This window comes from Callorhinchus milii, unplaced genomic scaffold (genome assembly GCF_018977255.1).
Source record: "Callorhinchus milii isolate IMCB2004 unplaced genomic scaffold, IMCB_Cmil_1.0 Scaffold3, whole genome shotgun sequence".
Taxonomy (NCBI): domain Eukaryota; kingdom Metazoa; phylum Chordata; class Chondrichthyes; order Chimaeriformes; family Callorhinchidae; genus Callorhinchus; species Callorhinchus milii.
This window is the reverse complement of record NW_024704744.1, coordinates 66,536,816-66,555,950: the sequence shown is the minus strand read 5'-3', so window position 1 is coordinate 66,555,950 and position 19,135 is coordinate 66,536,816. Positions and strand designations below refer to the sequence as shown.

Genomic DNA, 19,135 nt, shown 5'->3' with positions numbered 1-19,135 from the left:
ATGCTGAGCCTGAGTATTTGTTTATCTCTCCCTCCTTGACCAGGAGAGAGTAATATTGAGCACAAGGATAGACATTCTGATGGGAAAGTTATTGAAATGCTCCATGTAATTAGAAATATCTGGGATCCAAGTGTATATGGACATCTGAGATGGATGATGATCCTGTCCTGTTTTGATTTTGTACCATATGAGTCATCCATTACAAAAGAAAAACAAATTGGGACCGTCCTATAGTGGGAAAACTTAACATCACCTGCTTTGCAATGTGTCATGAACTTTAAACAGACTTGCACAAGACATTCAATGTAAGCTAGTTCTTAAAGATGTGCTGTTGGAGTGGACTAAAGGGAAATCTGAAGGTCGTATTTACTTTATTTTATCATGACGGGTTATTTGGGTCGTTGAATCCTAGGGAATCATTCCACACGCTGATGGCGAGCACCCTCCAAGTGAAGTTTGCAAAATGTAACATTTAAGTAAACAAGGAAGATAAGATCAGTGCCTCTTGACCTCATTACTCTCGAGTCTTCAAGGGCTTGCATTTTTGTAAGGTATTTGACATTCGATTGTTCACCATACAATATAAAATTATATTTGTGCAGTGCCTTTTATGTTGGGAGGACGTCCCAAGGCGCTGGGCAGTCAGGGATTTGGACCCGAGCTGGGGGTTGGGATCGGGGATGGTGGAGCACAGGGAGGGTGGATTGAAGGATTAATTTTGTCAGTCAAATTAGAATAATAGTGGGTAATATTTTGCAGATCACACTTGCAAAAACAATTACATGACATTATTTAAACAAAAACTTAGATCAAAGGCTGAGGCTCCTAGTTCAAGCCACTACCAAGTCTAAAATGGGTATCAGAAACCAAGAAGTAGTGATTCACTGATGACAATTTTAAAAGTTAAGTCGGCAGATTGTTGGACGATCTTTTAAGGAGTTGAGGAAAATGCCTGCAGTTAAGTTGCTTGTCATTTACTGTTACACAAAACAAAACAAACGTTCTAGTAGAACGCCTTAATGGTTGATCAGTTTTCAATTTATATATACCTGAGAATTGAATCTTAAATTGAATCTATTGTGAAGTCTTAAATTTATACTGTACTGCCTTAGCCTGAATGGAAAAATACTGTTCATTATCTCAGTAAGTCTTCAGATAATGTGTAGATGGCTCCCCCACCCCCCCCCTCCCCATCCCTGTTGCCATCCATCCATTGAGGTAATTCAGTACAATTGTAGAGCATCTGACAAACTTTGCAACTTATGTTGAGCTCTGTCTAGTCACTTTCTATAACTTTGTTTCTTTGGTGCCAGTGCATGGAGTATTGGATATGATCATCTCTGTTTGTGGCCTTCAGTCATGTTTCTAAGCAGATTTTTAATCAACTATTTAAGTCTGCGTAGTAACATCTTAACTACATTAACTGTTCTTGCTTGAAGCTTACTGCAAATGCTACTGTGGGTGTGTTTTTTCTGTCTCTCGTCTTGAGGTTTAGTAACTTTAGTTCACTTAATTGGTTCAGTTAATCTTGGTGTGGTTGCAATTTTCCAGCACGTGATTTGAGAGCCACAGACCGAGCACTTCATAGTGAATTTCTAAGACATTATTGGGTATGGTAAACCAAACAACACCACCTCCCTCTCAGTCAATGATGTTTTTCTTTTTAAGTGTTTGGTGCTAAAATTGCTGTTGGTGTAAGGTATCTTACTGGAAGTTACTGTGAATGTTTTGGATCATAATTTTTGCTGTTGCAAGTTGTGTTTGTAAATGCGAAACCTCTATCAGATTCCCTCACAAAAGGCCATGTCTCCAGATACCTTTCATAAAATCTCAAGTTTTTTGTCTCATTTTTGAAACCAGTTTATAAGGATTTTCAATAGTCAGGCCTTTTTAAACAGGTTTGACAAGTGACGAATTGGATTCAGATATTGCAAGTGTCACCACTTTGAGATGTCGGCAATCTGAATGAAAATATCTAAATTCTCATTTGCAAATTTAACACTAATATAATTTAGTTTAGGATCACGAGTGTTTTGCTGCAGCTCAGTTTAAAACTGAGGTTCAAGCAATTTCATTCCCAAAACACAAACAGCAATTTTAGCACCAAACCCTTAAAAAGAAAAAAATCATTGGCTGAGGAGGAGGAGGAGGAGGTGGTGATTGATTTACCATACCCAATATTGTCTTAGAAATTCACTGTGAAGTGCTCAGTCTGTGGCTTTTAAATCACGTGCTGGAAAATTGCAACCACACCAAGATTAACTGAACCAATTAAGTGAACTAAAGGTACTAAAGCTCAGTCTTATCCAGGCATTCTTTATACAGTCAAACCGATTGAAACAACCGCCTCTATTCAGCAACCACCTGCTGTGAACAACCATCGTGGACCAGTCCTGACCGATTTTTTCAGCACGTGATTTGAGATCCGCAGACCCTCTTCAGCAACCATCAGTCTAATGCAACCCTGTCGGTGTATAGAAATCCTTTTCAACAGCCAGTTCTAAGTAAATTTAAGTGTACTTACTGCTAATGTATCACCACTTTCTGCGGACACCCGTGCAGCCTCTCGTTAGATTCCTTGTGGGTTTACCAATGCTGACATGATGCCCACAGCTTCCTGCTTCACTAGTGAGTTAATCTACATGCGGGCCAGTGGAATTAAAAAAAAATGTTTTGTGCCCTGTTAGTGAAAAAACGAAACCTTCCAAGGAGGCCACCCTTACATAAAGGCCACTTTGGTGCAGTGCCCTTAGTGTTTGCTGAAAACAGGTTTGACTGTAATATCTACTCTCTCTTACCGGACAACATCCTAATAAACTTACTCTGCACTCTCTATTGCTAGGATATCCCTCTTGAATTATAGTGACTGCACACAGAACTCCAAATGTGGTCTCACCAAGTTTTATATAAATTTAACATTGTTTCCTTTCTTTTATATTCTATTCATCTGGACATAAAACCCAAATGTTTTATCTAGATTAACACTCCCAACTGCTTGAATTCAGAAGTCCTCATGAGGTTAGTGTGTTCTCCCCCACATCCTCGCTATAACTGGCACTGCCTACCACCACCTCCGCAACATTGCCAGACTCCGCCACTGCCTCACCCCCTCAGGCTGCCGAAACCCTCACCCACGCATTCGTCACATCAAGGCTCGACTACGGAAACTCCCTCCTCATCGGCCTTCCCAACTCTTCCTTCACAAGCTGCAGATCATCCAAACGCTACAGCTTGTGTACTCTCACACACCAGGGGCTCCGTGACCCCATCACTCCCACCCTCGCTCGACTCCACTGGCTCCCCATTCCCCAGAGGATCAAGTTCAAGATCCTCATCCTCACCTTTAAGGCCATCCATGGCCTTGCCCCCTCCTACCTCTCTGACCTGTTGACTCGCTACCAACCTGCCCGCTCCCTCCATTTAGTGGCCTCCGGTCTGCTCCATGTCTCCCACCCGACCATCGGTGGCCGGGCTTTCAGCCTCTCTGCCTCCGCCACTCTGGAGCTCCATCCCACGGTCCCTTCGCCTCACTTCCTCCTTTGCCTCCTTCAAGGCCGGTCTCAAGACCCTTCTCTTCGACCGTGCCTTTGGTCTCCCTCCCACCTCTCTGCCTTCTCTCACCCCTACACCACCCCTCCCCCATGCTCAGGCCCCGACACCTGACTGTTCAGCGCTTTGGGACGTCCTCCCGATGTGAAAGGCGCTCTACAAATGTAAATTTGTGGTGGTTGTTCTTGGAATAGATTTTTTATAGATAAGCAAAATGGGTTAGGATTGGGCTACATGCCTATCTTGTTTGAGCATGAATAACATTTTTTTTCCCTGAAAGTGTACAAGTTTTCCATTTTTTGAGTTTTGTCATTGAAGGTTTGTCATCCATTATTAGTGTCTGTTCTGTTTGTGTTACTTAGCATATCATGACTGAAGAAGCTAGTTTTACATGAAGCAAGGTTGTGGGGATTTTACTGGAAAATAAAATTATGTTCTGAGAAGAGCAGTTTACTCAAAAATACTTCTGTTTGTTTTAATGTTAATTTACTAAGTAACAGCGGTGACTAAAGAGTCCTATCTTTTCAACACGGGCACTGAATGGAACACCTTGCGTCATTTTTAAAATATATATTTTTTTAACAAATGCTGGTGAAGTGTGCATATTGAGCCAGACACAATATTGACATTCTGTATCCAAATATAGAACTCTTTTCTCCACCCAAGTACCAACTGTGGTTTGCTTATCTGGTTGTTTTTGAGGTATTTTCTTTTCCAGCGTTTAATAGTACTTGCTAGTATGGGCTGCAACCCTATTCCTTGAACCAGTGCTAAGGAAAATAAGTTGGCTTTAAAACTGCTTTGGCAATATCTTTTTCAGGGAAGACAAATCATCAGAAGAGGTTGCCTCTGAAAATGCTGAACCAGATGACTGTTCTGATGAAGACAACACTGAAGGATTTTACGGAACTTCACCACCTTGTACACGAAAGCAGATGAAACGCTTGTCGACCAAACATCACAGAAATAACCTGGGGAAAGAAGTTGGCCGCTCTCGTAGTAAAGGTAAGTGAGATGCTAGGGCTGTTTTTGGGGTCTTGTTTAACCCTCAACTATCATTTCTGTGCTATGGCCCCACTATGCCTTTCCCCACCTCCGCAACATAGCCCGGCTCCAAAAATGTCTCACACCGCAGGCTTCCGAAACCCTCATACATGCCTTCAATACATGGAGGCTCGACTATGCATACTCCTTGCTTGTCGGACTCCCCAACTCCTCCCTCCACAGGCTGCAGATCATCCAGAACTCTGCAGCCCGTGTCCTCTCCCGCACTAGGCTCCGTGACCCTATCCCCTCCATCCTCGCCCAACTCCACTGGCTTCCCATCACACAGAGGATACAGTTCAAGATTCTGGTCCTCACCTTCAAAGCCCTCCATGGTTTTGCTCTCCCCTACCTCTCCGACCTCCTAACCCCCTACCATCCTGTTCGCTCCCGCTGCTCAGCAGGCTCTGGCTTGCTTCACGTCCCCCACCTCGCTCACCCCACTATCGGCGGGCAGACCTTCACCACTCTGCACCCATCCTCTGGAACTCCATCCTGCACTCCCTCCGTCTCACCCCCTCCCTTGGCATCTTCGAGACCTGCCTCAAGAGCTCCTCTTCGACCATGCTTTTGATCTCCTTGCTTCCCGTTGCCCTCGTCCCTCTCTCACCCCGACCCTCAGCTCAGGTCCATAACTTGTCTTTCCAGTACCTTGGTACATCCTCCCGATGTGAAAGGCGCGATACAAATGTAATTTTGTTGTTTTTTCTGGTATATCTTCATTCAAACCATTGGATCATCTTCACAAGTATTTGAGTGGAGGTAAATAATTGCCGCTTTTCAATTCAAACAAGTCATATTTACTGGGTCTCTTTTGAATGCACTTCTACTTCTTGAAGTGCCAACTGGGAAGTGAGGTTTCCTCAACAAGTACTAGATGAGTAGTTGTGGGTCTGCTATGAACACAATGATTGTTTTGGAAGGGGGAAATACAAATATTTTACATTTGGAATAAGGTATGTATTCAGCATGTGTTTGAGGAGGATTTGCTGCACTACTACGCTCTAGTTATTAGGTCACCCCACCACCCCTTATTCATTTGTTGATATACCATATTCAACATCATAATGGTAAATACCCTCTTTATCACAGCAAATCTATTTATTTATCTATCTATATCATGTTCAAGCTCGATGAAAGTAGACTGTCCTCAACAACTCAAAGCAGTCGAGCGAAATTGGTATGTACAAATTAGTTATCCTTTATATAATTCATTAATAATTTATTCTCTAAGGTATAAGACTTCTTTTCATACAGATTTGTAAAAACGGTGCCAGGTCTGCAAACCTTTGGCTCAATTTGCTTCTCTGTTACTCAATACTGTTAAGAGAGAACAGTTGTAGTCTGCCCACAAAATATACATTCGATCCACTTCGCGGTCTATTCTGTGAAGCGCTTTGAGATGTCTCAACAATGTGATAAGACGCTATATCAAATCCAAGGATTATTATTTATTAGTAGTAGTATACCAAATTTGGTATTTATTTGAGTATTATTGTATAATGGCCCACTTGACTGGAATAGTGAAAATTGCAGGCATCACTTATATTTTAAACATGAGGGAGAAAAAACATAATGGCAAAGTATAATATAATAGGGATAAGGCAGGGTCAGGTTATTAGCTGGAGTTAGATTAGAAGATCAGCCATGATTGAATGGCGGGGCAGGCTCGAAGGGCCGAATGGTCTACTCCTGCTCCTACATGTTATGTTTTTAGTAATTTAAGAAGCTGGAATGTGCGTTTTTATAATCTTTTAAATTGTGACGTATCGTTTCAATTTTCATTTTGCCATTTATGCTGAGTGTAGAATGATTAGTCCAGGTTTAAAAAGATGCAAAAATAAAGTGGTGCCTGGTTACAGACAACTTGATCACTCGTCTTATTCCTACGGCCATTAAATAATATCTAGAATTTTAATTATTAGACAATAGCGAAAACTGCCTCCCATCTTTCTCGAGGGTTATGGTGGTGTAGATACCATTATGCACTGTTATCACAAGTCTCTTCCTGTAAATTGTATTTTGGTGGTAGTTGTATCAAAGTTTTGAACTGGCATCTTCTCCTAAAACTCAGTGAGATGGGCTAAGCAAAAAGTGAATTGACTGTTTTTTAAAAACAAAACATAGTGCATGCCAAAAAGTGTATTCGAAAGAAACTAACCTAAATAAGCTGCTGAATCCAAAATTCCAGGGAGCGTAATCATCCTCCATAAAGTTGCTAACTTAGGGAGTTTTAATGATTGGATAATTTCAATAGTGCGATAAGTTACATGTGCATTACTTTCCTCTAAGTCTTGATTAGTTGTCAACAGGAAGCGACACATGTACGAGAGAGACAGAAGACTTAATACTGTCTTTGTCACACACTTCCTAGTTACAGCACATCAAGTTGGCCCTGTCCCCTCAGATGGGGCATGGCTTCCTGTGGTGATGGATAAGATGAAGAAGAAAAATGTTAAAAGTTTTTTTTTAAATGGTACTGATTTCTATTTGTTTCCTGCTGTTTGGTTTTATTTTGTAAAATTCTGAACAAATCTCTGACCTTTAATCTTTCCATACCATCTGTTTAAATGAAGCAGCTTCTGATAGTCCAAACTGGCTTTTATACATTTTGATCCGGTGCTAAATATAAAGACATCCACTAAATGCTTTTGTTGAAATTGGTTGAACCAGTTGTATATCAGTCAAGTTCCTGCAGGTTGCTTCTGCCCATTAACCAGATATTGGTAATTATTTTCAGATTAATATCAGCAGAGTAACTGAATCATTTATTTTAACCTTAGATAGTGAAATATTATGCCCATTGGTTGTTAAATCAGTAGGAGGCATAAGGCATAAGATCAACGTTGGCACTGGAGTTGTGGGGCGTTTTAGTAGAAATTATTTTTCCCTGTAGAGGGGAATTTCTTGAGTTCCACTAATCTACTTGATATCATGTTCAGTAGATATTCCCAGATATTCCTCTGGTATTCACTCTCTAGGGGATGGGAGGGGAACTTTACTATTTTAAATCCATCTGTTATTAGACATGGCATCAGAATGCTTTTTAATTTATGGCGACATTAATATTGTGTACATCACACTTGCAAATGCTTCTGTTCATACCTTAATTGCTATTGCATTTTTGAGACTCGTTATTGACAAGAGTAGACTGTCAAGAACTTTAATCGGAGAGAAAGTTTATTGGGTGTACTTTTACTTAGTATGTCAGAATTGGGCTTGCTTGAAAGAGATTTTAATCCATTGAACAATATTTTTTTCAAGGTGCAACTGATTGAAATATCTAACAAAATGAATGATTATTTTTTTGATTATTGGCTCCATCTTTGAGGCATTCTGATATCCGATAAATTGCCAGACATTTCTGTTGATTAGAGTGCTTTGTGCTTGTAAGGTTAATCACCTGGGGGTAATCCCTGGAGAAAGCTCCTCAATGGTTGTGCAAACACTGCATGATTATAGAAAATTGACTAAAGAATAAAGTAATTTTCCTGAGATTCGAAAAAGATTACATTTGAGAAAAAAGAAACCGTAAATGATTTGGAAGTTGTGTAGTCTGCAAATCCCTTTCTCTTAGTTTTAATCCTTTTTTAGACCTCAAGTAGGGATTATTGAATCTTGTCAGTTAAGTTTTGTTTGTAGCAATGCTGTTTATAAATCATTGTAAACTTTCTGTCCACGTTTTGTTAGCCTCACTATTTTCAGATTGCTAGAATATCTCTTTTATGAGCATTATGTAGATGGATGAGTCTTGGGAGTAGTCCATTTGTCCCTGAGATCAAATAGTCTCCTATGGGATTGTTTCCATACTGAATTGGATGCATAAGATTGGAAGTAATGTGTATTTTTGCAAACTGTTATATATTTGAAATTTGGATTAAAAGTGTATGTTGTTTTAATGGAAATCCTATTACACTGTTTCATAAAAACATAGTTGCAATGTAAAAAGTTACCTGGAGAGTTTATTTTTCCCGGACAATAAACTCTTCCTCTTCTGAATTTCAAAATAGTTTGAGATTTGTTTTGTTCAATTTAGCTCAAAAAATGTGATTAAGGGATTGTGTACTCCAGCACTCTTCAAATCAAAGTTCAGTCTCATTATTACACAAGTGATAATAAACAGCTGTTCAAACTCTTGGATTTTCAAACATAGCATTCACTTTCTACACAGATGATTTACATCTCCGGAGCCCTCTGCCAACTGGTGCTAATGTAATGCAAGATAATTTAACCTTCATATTTGAGGAAGTGAAATGAAAAGTACTTGTTTTTAACTTTTCGTTTCACAACAAAACGAATACTGTCTTTGCAATTTGATTTCAGACTACATTATTCATCAATGATCTGTGTGGCAATTTAGCCTTGGTTTTTATCAACTGGAATTCTAATAATGCATTGGAGAATGTTTATACTTCTGTGCCAACGCCTGAAGATAAACAAGTTGAATTTTTTTATGAAGTAATCTATGTTTTATCTTATTTTTTCCACTTGGATGATTTTTGCGAAAATGTTACTTAGGAATGCGCAATACCAGGATGGACCACTCCAGTGTATCTGACTGGTCCGATTCTCAAATACCATCTTTCCCTTTCTCAAAGTGCCTACAGTATCTGCCTCAAACTCTACAGGAAAGCAGCCTTGACATGTTAATTTCCCCTGGGTAAAATAGTTAAACCTAAAAGACTTCTCTTTCGTTGTTGATTCTTGATCATGTTGAATAAAGTACTGAATTCTAGCTTGTCCTTGTCTTTAGAATCTGGAAGACGTTAATAAGATAACTGGCTGGGAAATTCAAACTTTATCTCTCCACAAATCTATTTATTTTGTTATGTGTGTTTTTGAATTGAGGAAGATTAAAATCTGGTTCAAAATGCCTAATTTTACCAAAAATACAAGTGTAATTGTTCTCAAATCATAATAAGTACTTCAAACAAAATCCTGTGCATCTGTATTTCTCTTCTGTGAGCGTTTCCTGATTTTTAAAAGACACTTTTAAATGTGTTTAAATTTAAAGATTTACATTTCCTGTTGTGTTGTGAGAAAATAACTGGTGTGGGAGGATAGCAAGTGAAAACATAATCTGGGAGTTTGCACAGAAAGCTGTATTACTGAAGTTTGCTTTGCAATGTACAAATTGGTTGTACAGTAATTTTAAACAGAAAATGCAGTTAAGCAAAATTAGTTTAGGAATTTCAGTCATACAAGCTTTGTGTGGAAATAAAGCTCCAATAAGCCAAATCTATAGTAGGCCTCTAGTGTTAACAGCAAAGAACTACAGTATTTATTAGAGTTCTGGAGGAAGATAACAGCAGTGTGGTAAGACAAGGAGGAGATTAAGAGGTCAGCCAATTGTGTCCCCATATCTATCTAGCAGGATAGAGTTTTTTAGTTGGTTTCATTGGAATTAAACTAAAATATGTAACAGATGCACTATAGGTATACATACTTGTTTTCCTTGGATACTGTCCTGCAGGCGAGTGCTGAGAAGGGAGGAAGGGCACTCTGGTTGTTCTCGTCTCTCTTCAAAGATAACAAGGTCCGAATGCAGATCGGTGGTCTTTAGACTGTGTGTCCAAACAGTTCTCCTTCATGGTTCTCAGCTCCTGGGCAGGCAATGGAGGGGTATCATTCAGCCTATTTGCAAAGTCTGTGAGCTCCTAGCAGTAGGATGATTTTGTGGTAAGAAGGGGAAGTGCCTGCAGGGAAGGAGGGCCGCAGCCTACACTAAGTTTTGTGAGCACCCTGAAGGAAGAGTCAGCTTCATGCCAGGTCTATCTCTTTGCCAGAACTGTTCACATGAGGACCTGGATTAAACAGTCGGTGCTGAGTAAATCTGTATTGGAGTTGAGCATTGGGCTTGAACCTTAAGATCATTAAGGTGGCTGATATGTCGCAAGTGGTTCTATAAACGTCCCCCTATCACATTGAAGACACATGTCTTACAAATAGCCGATGAAGAAACTGATGGTTGATTGCAGCTGCCGGAAGCCACGTCTTGGAGTCTGGGTTTGTGCTCACATCCTTGTAGTTTAGTGATTAGAGCACTTGCCTCGCAAGATTGAGGACCTGGGTTTGATTCCCGGCCAATGTGAAACATTGTGTAAGTTTCATTACTCCACATGTCTCTGTTTACCGAGCAGGAAGTAGAAATCCGGTTTTTAGTCAATTGACGGATCGCTTTTCTGGGATTAATAATCCATTAAAAAAATGTGGTCGCTCAATGCACGACTGTTTGTGGGACACTACTGTGCGCAATTGGCTGCAGTGTTTCAACCTCAAAATATACAGTCAATTCACTTTACAGTATATTCTGTGAAGCGCTTTGAGACATCTCGAAGATATGATAAGGTGCTATATCAAATGTACAGATTATTTATGTTATAATATTGAGAATGGGAGCATACAATGCAAGATGTACCAAGAAAAAAATGGAAAAAGTCAGGAAGACGCACAATTCTGAAGAATGCAGAAAAAGGTGCATCTTAATCACGTTTTAAAATACCCATGGCATTGAAGAAAACTGCCTGCCTCAAAGCGAATGACTGTCATCTGTATTGTAATGGAAAGGAGACCACATCAGCTGATTCTTCAGATTCTGGTGAGTTGATTTTCAAAGCATACGTGTAATGATTGTGTATTTATCAAGCATGCAATACTGACCAACTTGATGATGACAGACCAAATTATTTTATATAGGTGTCTGTCCAGCTTTGTTGGCAGTATTCCAGTCTCTGAGTCAGAAGGCTGTGAGCTCAAGCCCCAATTTAAGACTTGAGCTCATAGTCCAGGCTGATTCCCTTCCCCTGTACAGTGCTGGCTGAGAGCTGCATTTTCAAAGCTGTTGTCCTGTCTGTTTTTTCAGTTGGATATAAAGATCCCATAGTAATAATCAAAAACAGAACTCCAGCTAAATTGGTCATTCACTCAATTCATGGCTGTTTGTGGGACATTACTGTGATTACAACAACTGCTGTATTTGTTTATAAATGCTTGTCAGCAATTCTCTGTGAAGATCTTAGAAGTTTTGACATTTTTTGGTGCTATATCAAATGTAAAGATTATTATTTGTTTGAAATCTTAAAGTGCATTTTTAGATGCAGTGTGCGACTTTTTTTAATTGCTCCATTCATATTTTCGCAGGTTATTTGACATTACAACCAATTCATCCAATTCTCTGTTAAAGCACAAGAAGGAAAACAAATCAAACATTTCACATCAAGATTGGAGAGGGAGAGAAAACTGCAAAATCAGAAACCCATAATTTAGGAACGATATTCCTCCCCAAAAATATTGTGTACCTAGAGAGAGTAAAAGACGCAACACTCTTGAGATCACTTGGCACCACAAGTGTTAAATATGCTGTGCAATCTACCTTACACCAGTTGCACACAACATGACAAGTCTCACATCAGTATACTTGAGCTCAGTCTAGGCTGACCCTTTAGTGCAGTTCTGGGGGATTGCTGCATTGTCGCAGTCTTTCGAATAAGATGTTAAACCATGCTCCTGTTTGCCTGTTTTCAGGTGGACATTAAAGATTCCTTGATACTATTCGAAAAAAGAGAATCAACAATCCTCCAGTTATGGAGTCCTGTAGCTCAGTGGTTAAAGCAGTTGCCTCACAAGTGAGAGACCTGGGTTCGATTCCCGGCAGAGTGAAATGTCGGGCAAGTTTCCTTACTCCACATGCCTGTTTACCTAGCAGTAAGTAGGAACCCGGTTGTTAGTCAATTGGCGGATCGCTTTTCCGGGGATAATAATCCTTCAAAAAAAACAATAATAATTTGGTTACTCAATCCACGACTGTTTGTGGGACACTGCTGTGAGCAATTGGCTGCCGTGTCTCACCCACAAATATACAGTCAATTCATTTTATAGTATATTCTGGCAGTGCTTTGAGACGTCTAGAAGACTTGAAAAGCGCTATATCAAATGCAAAGATTATATATTGGTGATTCACCTCATGGCTGCTTATGGGACCTTGTTGGTGGCAAATGTCGGCTTTATTTGCAAAAACAGTCATTTCACTTGACAGCAATTACCCGTGAAGTGCTTTGAGATAAGGTGTATAAATGCAAGTTTCCTTGCCCAGGAATTTGATTTCTGGATTACTTATGTGGTCTTTTATGCTATGAATTTGATTAAATATGTAGATAGAGATAGTTTGCTTTGCCTCAGTCACAGTACTTCTTGCGTTCAGCGTTTCATCAGTGCTTTCAATGTTGTATAATGCTTAGATGACTTCAACTACATATCATAATGGGACATAATTATGTCCCATTGGTATTCTCAGATAAATTAGCAGAGGTATAGGATAATTGTGTGCAACCCTACTGTACGTGTTTAAGCTATGCCAAAAGAGCCTTATATTCGATGATATAAACAAATTGCACAGCTATGTAAAAAATATAAGATCAAGAACTATATTTTATTAAACATTAAGCAATGCAAAAAATATTGTTTAGTATTCTTTTCAAGTATGCTGAAATTAATCGGGTTTATTTTGATCAAGTTCATTTACCTGAAGTCATTTTAGATTGTAGTAGGTCTATTAAAGTTGGATCAAATTTTGAACAATGTAGTGGTGATTACAATATGTTTCACATTATAATGCACCAGAAAGAGTGCAGTTCTTTGTGTGACGTAACATTTCTGCACGTGGTTATTCTGGCACCTTGCATTTTCGTAATGTTTTTACTTTCTAACTATTTGCTAGTCACAAAGAACAAAATGTTTTTCCTATGATCAATTGTTGTGCAGAAAGCCAAATTGGATAATTGCATAAGAAATCCAGTCTTGTATTCTTTGTAACTAATATAGAATACTCTTAAGTCGTTTTCAGCACCCCCACCTTCCTCCAGAGTTGAAGAGCTTTGGTAACATTCAGCACAAGCCTGAAAAACCTGGACGACTGTTTTGGAAGTGGCAGTGGAAGTGCAACTTGTCCATCTATTATAGATCCATTGATGAAGCAAACCACCTTTCCACATGTTGATCCATCAGTAACGTTTGAATGGGTCTCAAAATAACTATAACCATTAAATGAGGAAAATGTTAATTTACAAGACACGCCCCTTCCCCAACTATTGCCAGGACCAATGGGTCCACACCAGTTGTACTTTTACCCTTCTTTACATATGAATCTCATTCAGTACCACAGTAACCTGCTCCTTTGTCTGAGACAAAACCACTATTTTAGAACATGAATCAGGTCTTCATTCAGACCATAAGCACATGACAAAATACAAAGAGTACTAAGTGTCAAATGAAACAATGAGAATCAGAAGGCAGTGTTTGATTCTTAAAGCTCCGTAACATTTTGACTTTTTAAAAAGAAATGAATGAGTTGGGATATTTTTACATATAGATCAATTTACTTTTAGATTTCTGGCAGTCCTTGCAAAGTCCTTAAATGTTTGTAAAGCCTCACTATCTTATAAAACATTTTACATTGTAAAGGCTGTAATTTTGCCATGTTTGAGGGAGGGATCCTGAATTTGGTATGCAAAATGTCAAATCTTTTGATAGTAGTCATTAACTAAACTCATGAAAGGTCAAAAATTTTTAACACAATTACCAGATTAATTATTTTTCAATATTTAAATGCAAATAAAATCATAGTCTACACTTGGCCAATGGGATTCGGCAATCATTGATTTTTTTTAAAATTTAAAAACATTAAAATGACAAGCTCTGTAATGCCTATGACAGCTGTAGATGGATACAACTGCAGAACAATTGTTCATATTCAACAGATAAGTTGGAGATAATTGGAAATGTAGATCAACTGATACAAAAGCTTTACATTTACCTGCAAGTAAAGTTCATACTCTTACCGGCATACTAAATTGCATGTCACCCACAAAATATAGAATCAATTAATTCACTTTACAGTATATTCTGAAGCACTTTGAGACGTCTCTAATGGAAGGATTATTATTATCAGATCGACCTCTGCCGTTGTCATACTTAATGTATTTTAGATATCTAGTTTGCACTAATGGCATCTTTTAGGATTTAAGCTTTGAGTTGTGTTATAGTGTGACGTACATTACCAAATCTGGCCTTCTCACATTCCAACCCATATATACAATGTTTACTGCTGTAATTGGCTGTCAAGCAAACAGGGAAGAAGTAAACCACTGCCTTTTTTGTGCCTCAAAGCAGACCTCTAATCATTTCTGAGCCCTTTTGCGCATGATCCCTGTGTTTTGTAACTTAATGTCCAGTTGAGCAGGCAGTTGGAACCTCAGTTTTAATGTTTCATCTGAAAGAGTTTCATATAAGAACAATGCTTATGGCAGCTCAAATTGTCTAACTTCAACGTGCCAAGGTTTCCGATTTGGTTTTGCTCTTCATTTTATTGTATTTTTTGTTTAATATGAATATCAATAGGATTTGATTGTTTTGTACAATAAAATGTAACCTTTTTTGTTTCAATTCCAGAAAAGATGACTACATTAAATCAGCCTACACCTAAAGACAACAGCAAAACCATTGAAAATGAGGTTGAGCTAACGTACAAGCAAGAAAAGAAGCTACGCTCAAATATTCGAACCACAGAAAGAGACAATAAGAAAACCGTGCAATGTGCATTTATGCTGGACCCTATTAATGGGTCATCTTCAAAAAATTCAATTCCGAACAAGCCTTACCTTTGCCTTAGCCGCAGTAACCCAACCCCTCCAGTTTCTGTGCCAGTTAGCAGAACTTCACGACAGACTTCCAGAACTGATTGCCCAGCGGATCGCTTAAAATTTTTTGAAACTTTACGATTACTTCTTAAGCTTACCTCAGTTTCCAAACGAAAGGAGAAGGAGCAGAGAGGACAGGAAAATATCTCGTGCGAGTGGGTGAACAGATCAAACGAACTTATTTGGCTGGAGCTGCAGGCTTGGCATGCGGGTTGTAGTATAAGTGACCAAGACGTTTATCTGTACACAGCGCGCCAAGCTGTCCCTGATATTATTAATGATATTTTGAACTTTAAGGTAAATTATGGAAAACTTTGTGCTCTTAAAGGAATTGGTCACATTGATGCTGCTGGAGGGGTTGAGATTGCCGAACAGAAGACGGAATGTATAAGGACTTCAGGAATACATGTCTTTGGTCATAGCGATTATCAGGAACACCTCCAGTGTCAGAGAGTGGCATTTGAGCAGGTAAAAAGTATTATGGAGCTGCTAGAGTCTGTGGAAGCACTTTATCCATCATTACAGGCCCTCCAAAAGGACTATGAGAGGTACGCCGAAAAGGACTTTCAGAGCAGGGTGCAGGCGCTCTGCTTGTGGTTAAATATAACTAAGGACCTAAACCAGAAGCTAAACCTAATGAGAACAGTCTTGGGCATCGAGAAATTGCCCAATGTTGGCTGGCCAGTGTTTGAAATCCCGTCTCCTCGTCCTTCAAGAGCAAATGATCCCAATGAGGAAGAGGATGATAGAGAGGACTGCTCAGAAACTTGCTCAGGGGAAAGTAAAGAAGAGAAAGAGGATGAGCACAGATTCTTTGGGTCAGCAAATTGCACAGAAAACAGTGTGCATAAGCTCAAAAAGAAGGTACACGTTTGCTTTCAGCCTTCAGATGGTTTCCCAAAGAAATTTGAGAGATCTGTGTCTGATGATGATCCTGGTTCACTTGGCAATCAATCTTCTGAATGCACACTTGATACTATTTTCAACAGAAGTTGCCAGACATCTATTTATAGGCCTTTTGTTGACAAAGCACTGAAACAAATGGGACTAAGGAAGCTCATAATGAGGCTTCACAAGTTAATGGATGGGTCCCTACAAAGAGCACGTGTAGCACTGATGAAAGACGATTGTACACTGGAGGTAAGCACCACATTGAACCTCTTGTCTACAGCAGTATCACTACGCGTATAAAAACGGGTGAACTATTTGACTGAATATTGCAGGATTACTGAAAGCCTTTGCTCAGTACAGTACAACTTTGCATTCATATGGAGCCTTGCACATCAGGAGGACATCCCAAGGTGCTGGGGCTGGGAGTCGAAGGCGAGTGGGGATGGGAAAGGTGACTGAAAGCACGGTCTAAGGGGTAGGTCTTGAGAGGGACCTTGAAAGAGGTGAGTGAGGGAGGGACTCTGGGAGGGAGTTCCAGGGATTGGGGGCAGATAGGCTGAAAGCCTGATGGCTGATAGTGGGGTGGTTAGGGCAGGGGACATGAAGCAGTACGGTTCCCGCTGAGTTATATAGTTTGAGGAGGTCCAAGTGTCAATGTTTGATCTTGCTTTTGTGTGTTCATTATTGCATGTTTATATAGAGAAGATACAGATAAGTGGGTTTGATTTATTCTCCCGAGTACAGATGCCTTCTGAACTTTTGTGTAAAGTGAAAGATTTACGAGTCCCTTTATTTTTTTTGTCCACCTATATTGAAGTTGTAATTCTGTGCAGTTCACGTACACTTTTGGTGGCTCGTACTAGGTCAACAGCAGATGTCTGCAGACCCTCTGGCTGCCTTCCTTCTCAACTGAGCAAGAGCTACATTTCTGTAAAAGTGTAGGAGTTTTGAGAATCCAGAACGATCCAAATGAAAACTGGTGCAAACTATGTATACTTACAATAATCCCTGCATTTGATAGAGTGCCTTATTGGAAGGTCGTCTCAAAGCTCTTCACAAGGTTTTAACGTGAAATGGAGTGACTGATATTTAGACAAAATCCAGCTGTGCCTGCTTTTCAAAGACATTTCTCAAAATGCGAGGATCATACTTTCAAATTTGCCTCAACGTAGGTAGTGAAAACTTGATATTTCTGACAAAGAGGAAAAGTTTAACGTGCTGAGATATTGCAAGAAAAGCAACAATTGAGTTACTGCATATCCATCAAATTGCTGACTAAGTACAAAGTCACAGTTATTCTGCACATTTGCATCAGTTTCGCACATTTTGTCTTCACTGAGTTGATACCAGCTGTGCAGAATAAGCCTGTTGACTTCTGAGAGATGGCCATTTTGGTATTGTATCAATCTTGTGTTTACAACTTTTCGTACTTTTACACTCTACTGCTGCCTGTAATGACAGGGGAACCCCATTACAAAGTGATGGCCAGGATCCCAACTCATGTACTAGCCAGTTTCATGATCCGTGTGTGTTTCTTGTCCACCCAAAAAATGAACAACTTCCAGGTCATTATTTTTCTGACAATATCACCTACTGTTTTCTGTACATGAACAAACCAGGAAGTGACGACAGCAAGCAACCTGTCATTAATTTTAGCTCGAAAGCCACCTGATGCGCAATAAGTGAGTGGCTGGCTATGCACAAACACAGTGAATAGGGTCCGCACTGCAACAGTTTATAACCAACTTTGCAATTTAAAGAAGTGTGTTATGAGGCTGCTATGTGTTATTAGTTCATCCCACAGTCCCTTTCCCTTGCTACCTCCCTTGCCTCCTTCAAGGCATGTCTCAAGACCCTCCTCTTCGACCATGCCTTCGGCCACCCTGCCCTCCACCTCCCTGATCCCAACCCCCTGCTTGGATCCAAATCCCTAACTGTCCCAACACCTTGGGATGTCCTCCCGACGTGAAAGGCACTTTACAAATATAGGTTTTGTTAATTTGACAGTGGATATTTTGCAAATGATTTGCATTTGGTGCCCGCTGAACTGCAAGCATCCCGAAGTGCAAGCCAGGATTGACATAGCAGTCCTCAAGTCTTGGCCTTTGTCAAGTCGAATACTGTCTGGAATTAGGTAAGCAGGGTGCATCCCTCTAGGGAGAGAGTGTGCCTTCAGTTTTAAACACAGGAATTTCCATATGTAAAGTGGTGTGTATGGAACCCTCAGTTTGGTTTGAATACTCTTAAACATGGTGATGGGTACTGCATGTGTCAGACACCTGACTGGTCAAAAAAAACAGGACTCGTACACCACTTTTAATGTACTGAAGGTTAGTATCTATAAATTTCCACTCATAAATCAGTTCATACTTCCATATTCACATTTGTTGCAGTAATTCCTTAATCTACCCAAACAAAATATTACTTTGACTTTCAGTGAGAGTTATACATCATTTGTATCTTTCAGTGCTTATGAATCAGGAAACCTTGACCTTGTGCTCTCCAAATGAGTCTAGGTTTGTTGCTTGATTCAAACTTAGTAAGAGGATGTTGTACATTCACTTCTAACATACAAAAAAACTAATAAACAAAAAAGTAAATATTGTTACCAAGGGAGGGTGTTTAGTGTCCAGGACATTGGACTCATTTAAGAAACAGTTAATGCTAATAATGAGAACAGTAGGGTTGGTATTCTGGAATAATGGGATAAAATGGCCAAGGGCATTTTTCACCTGAGCCTGTCTTGTAATATGCAATCTTACGTTTCGGCACTGCAGTGCTATATTGGAGCTCATGAGAATATTTTATATATTATACTATTAATGTGAATCCATCAGCAAATTCCAAAAGATGGTTTTAATTCAGCAAACAGTGGTGAAGCTGCCACTTGGAATGGCCATTGTACTTTTTGTGTTGAAAATGGCCCTATGTTTTTGATAGATTTGTTTTGATTACAG

General features: G+C 39.5%; 1 protein-coding gene across 1 annotated transcript in view; it reads left to right on the top strand.

Moving 5' to 3' along the window:
• Positions 1-19,135, top strand: part of map3k4 (mitogen-activated protein kinase kinase kinase 4) — a 62,332-nt gene that overhangs the window by 10,829 nt on the left and 32,368 nt on the right. Inside the window, exons 2-3 of the mRNA XM_042332756.1 lie at positions 4,370-4,554; positions 15,040-16,427. Of these exons, the coding sequence (XP_042188690.1) occupies positions 4,370-4,554; positions 15,040-16,427 (1,573 nt within the window). The remainder of the gene's footprint in view (positions 1-4,369; positions 4,555-15,039; positions 16,428-19,135) is intronic.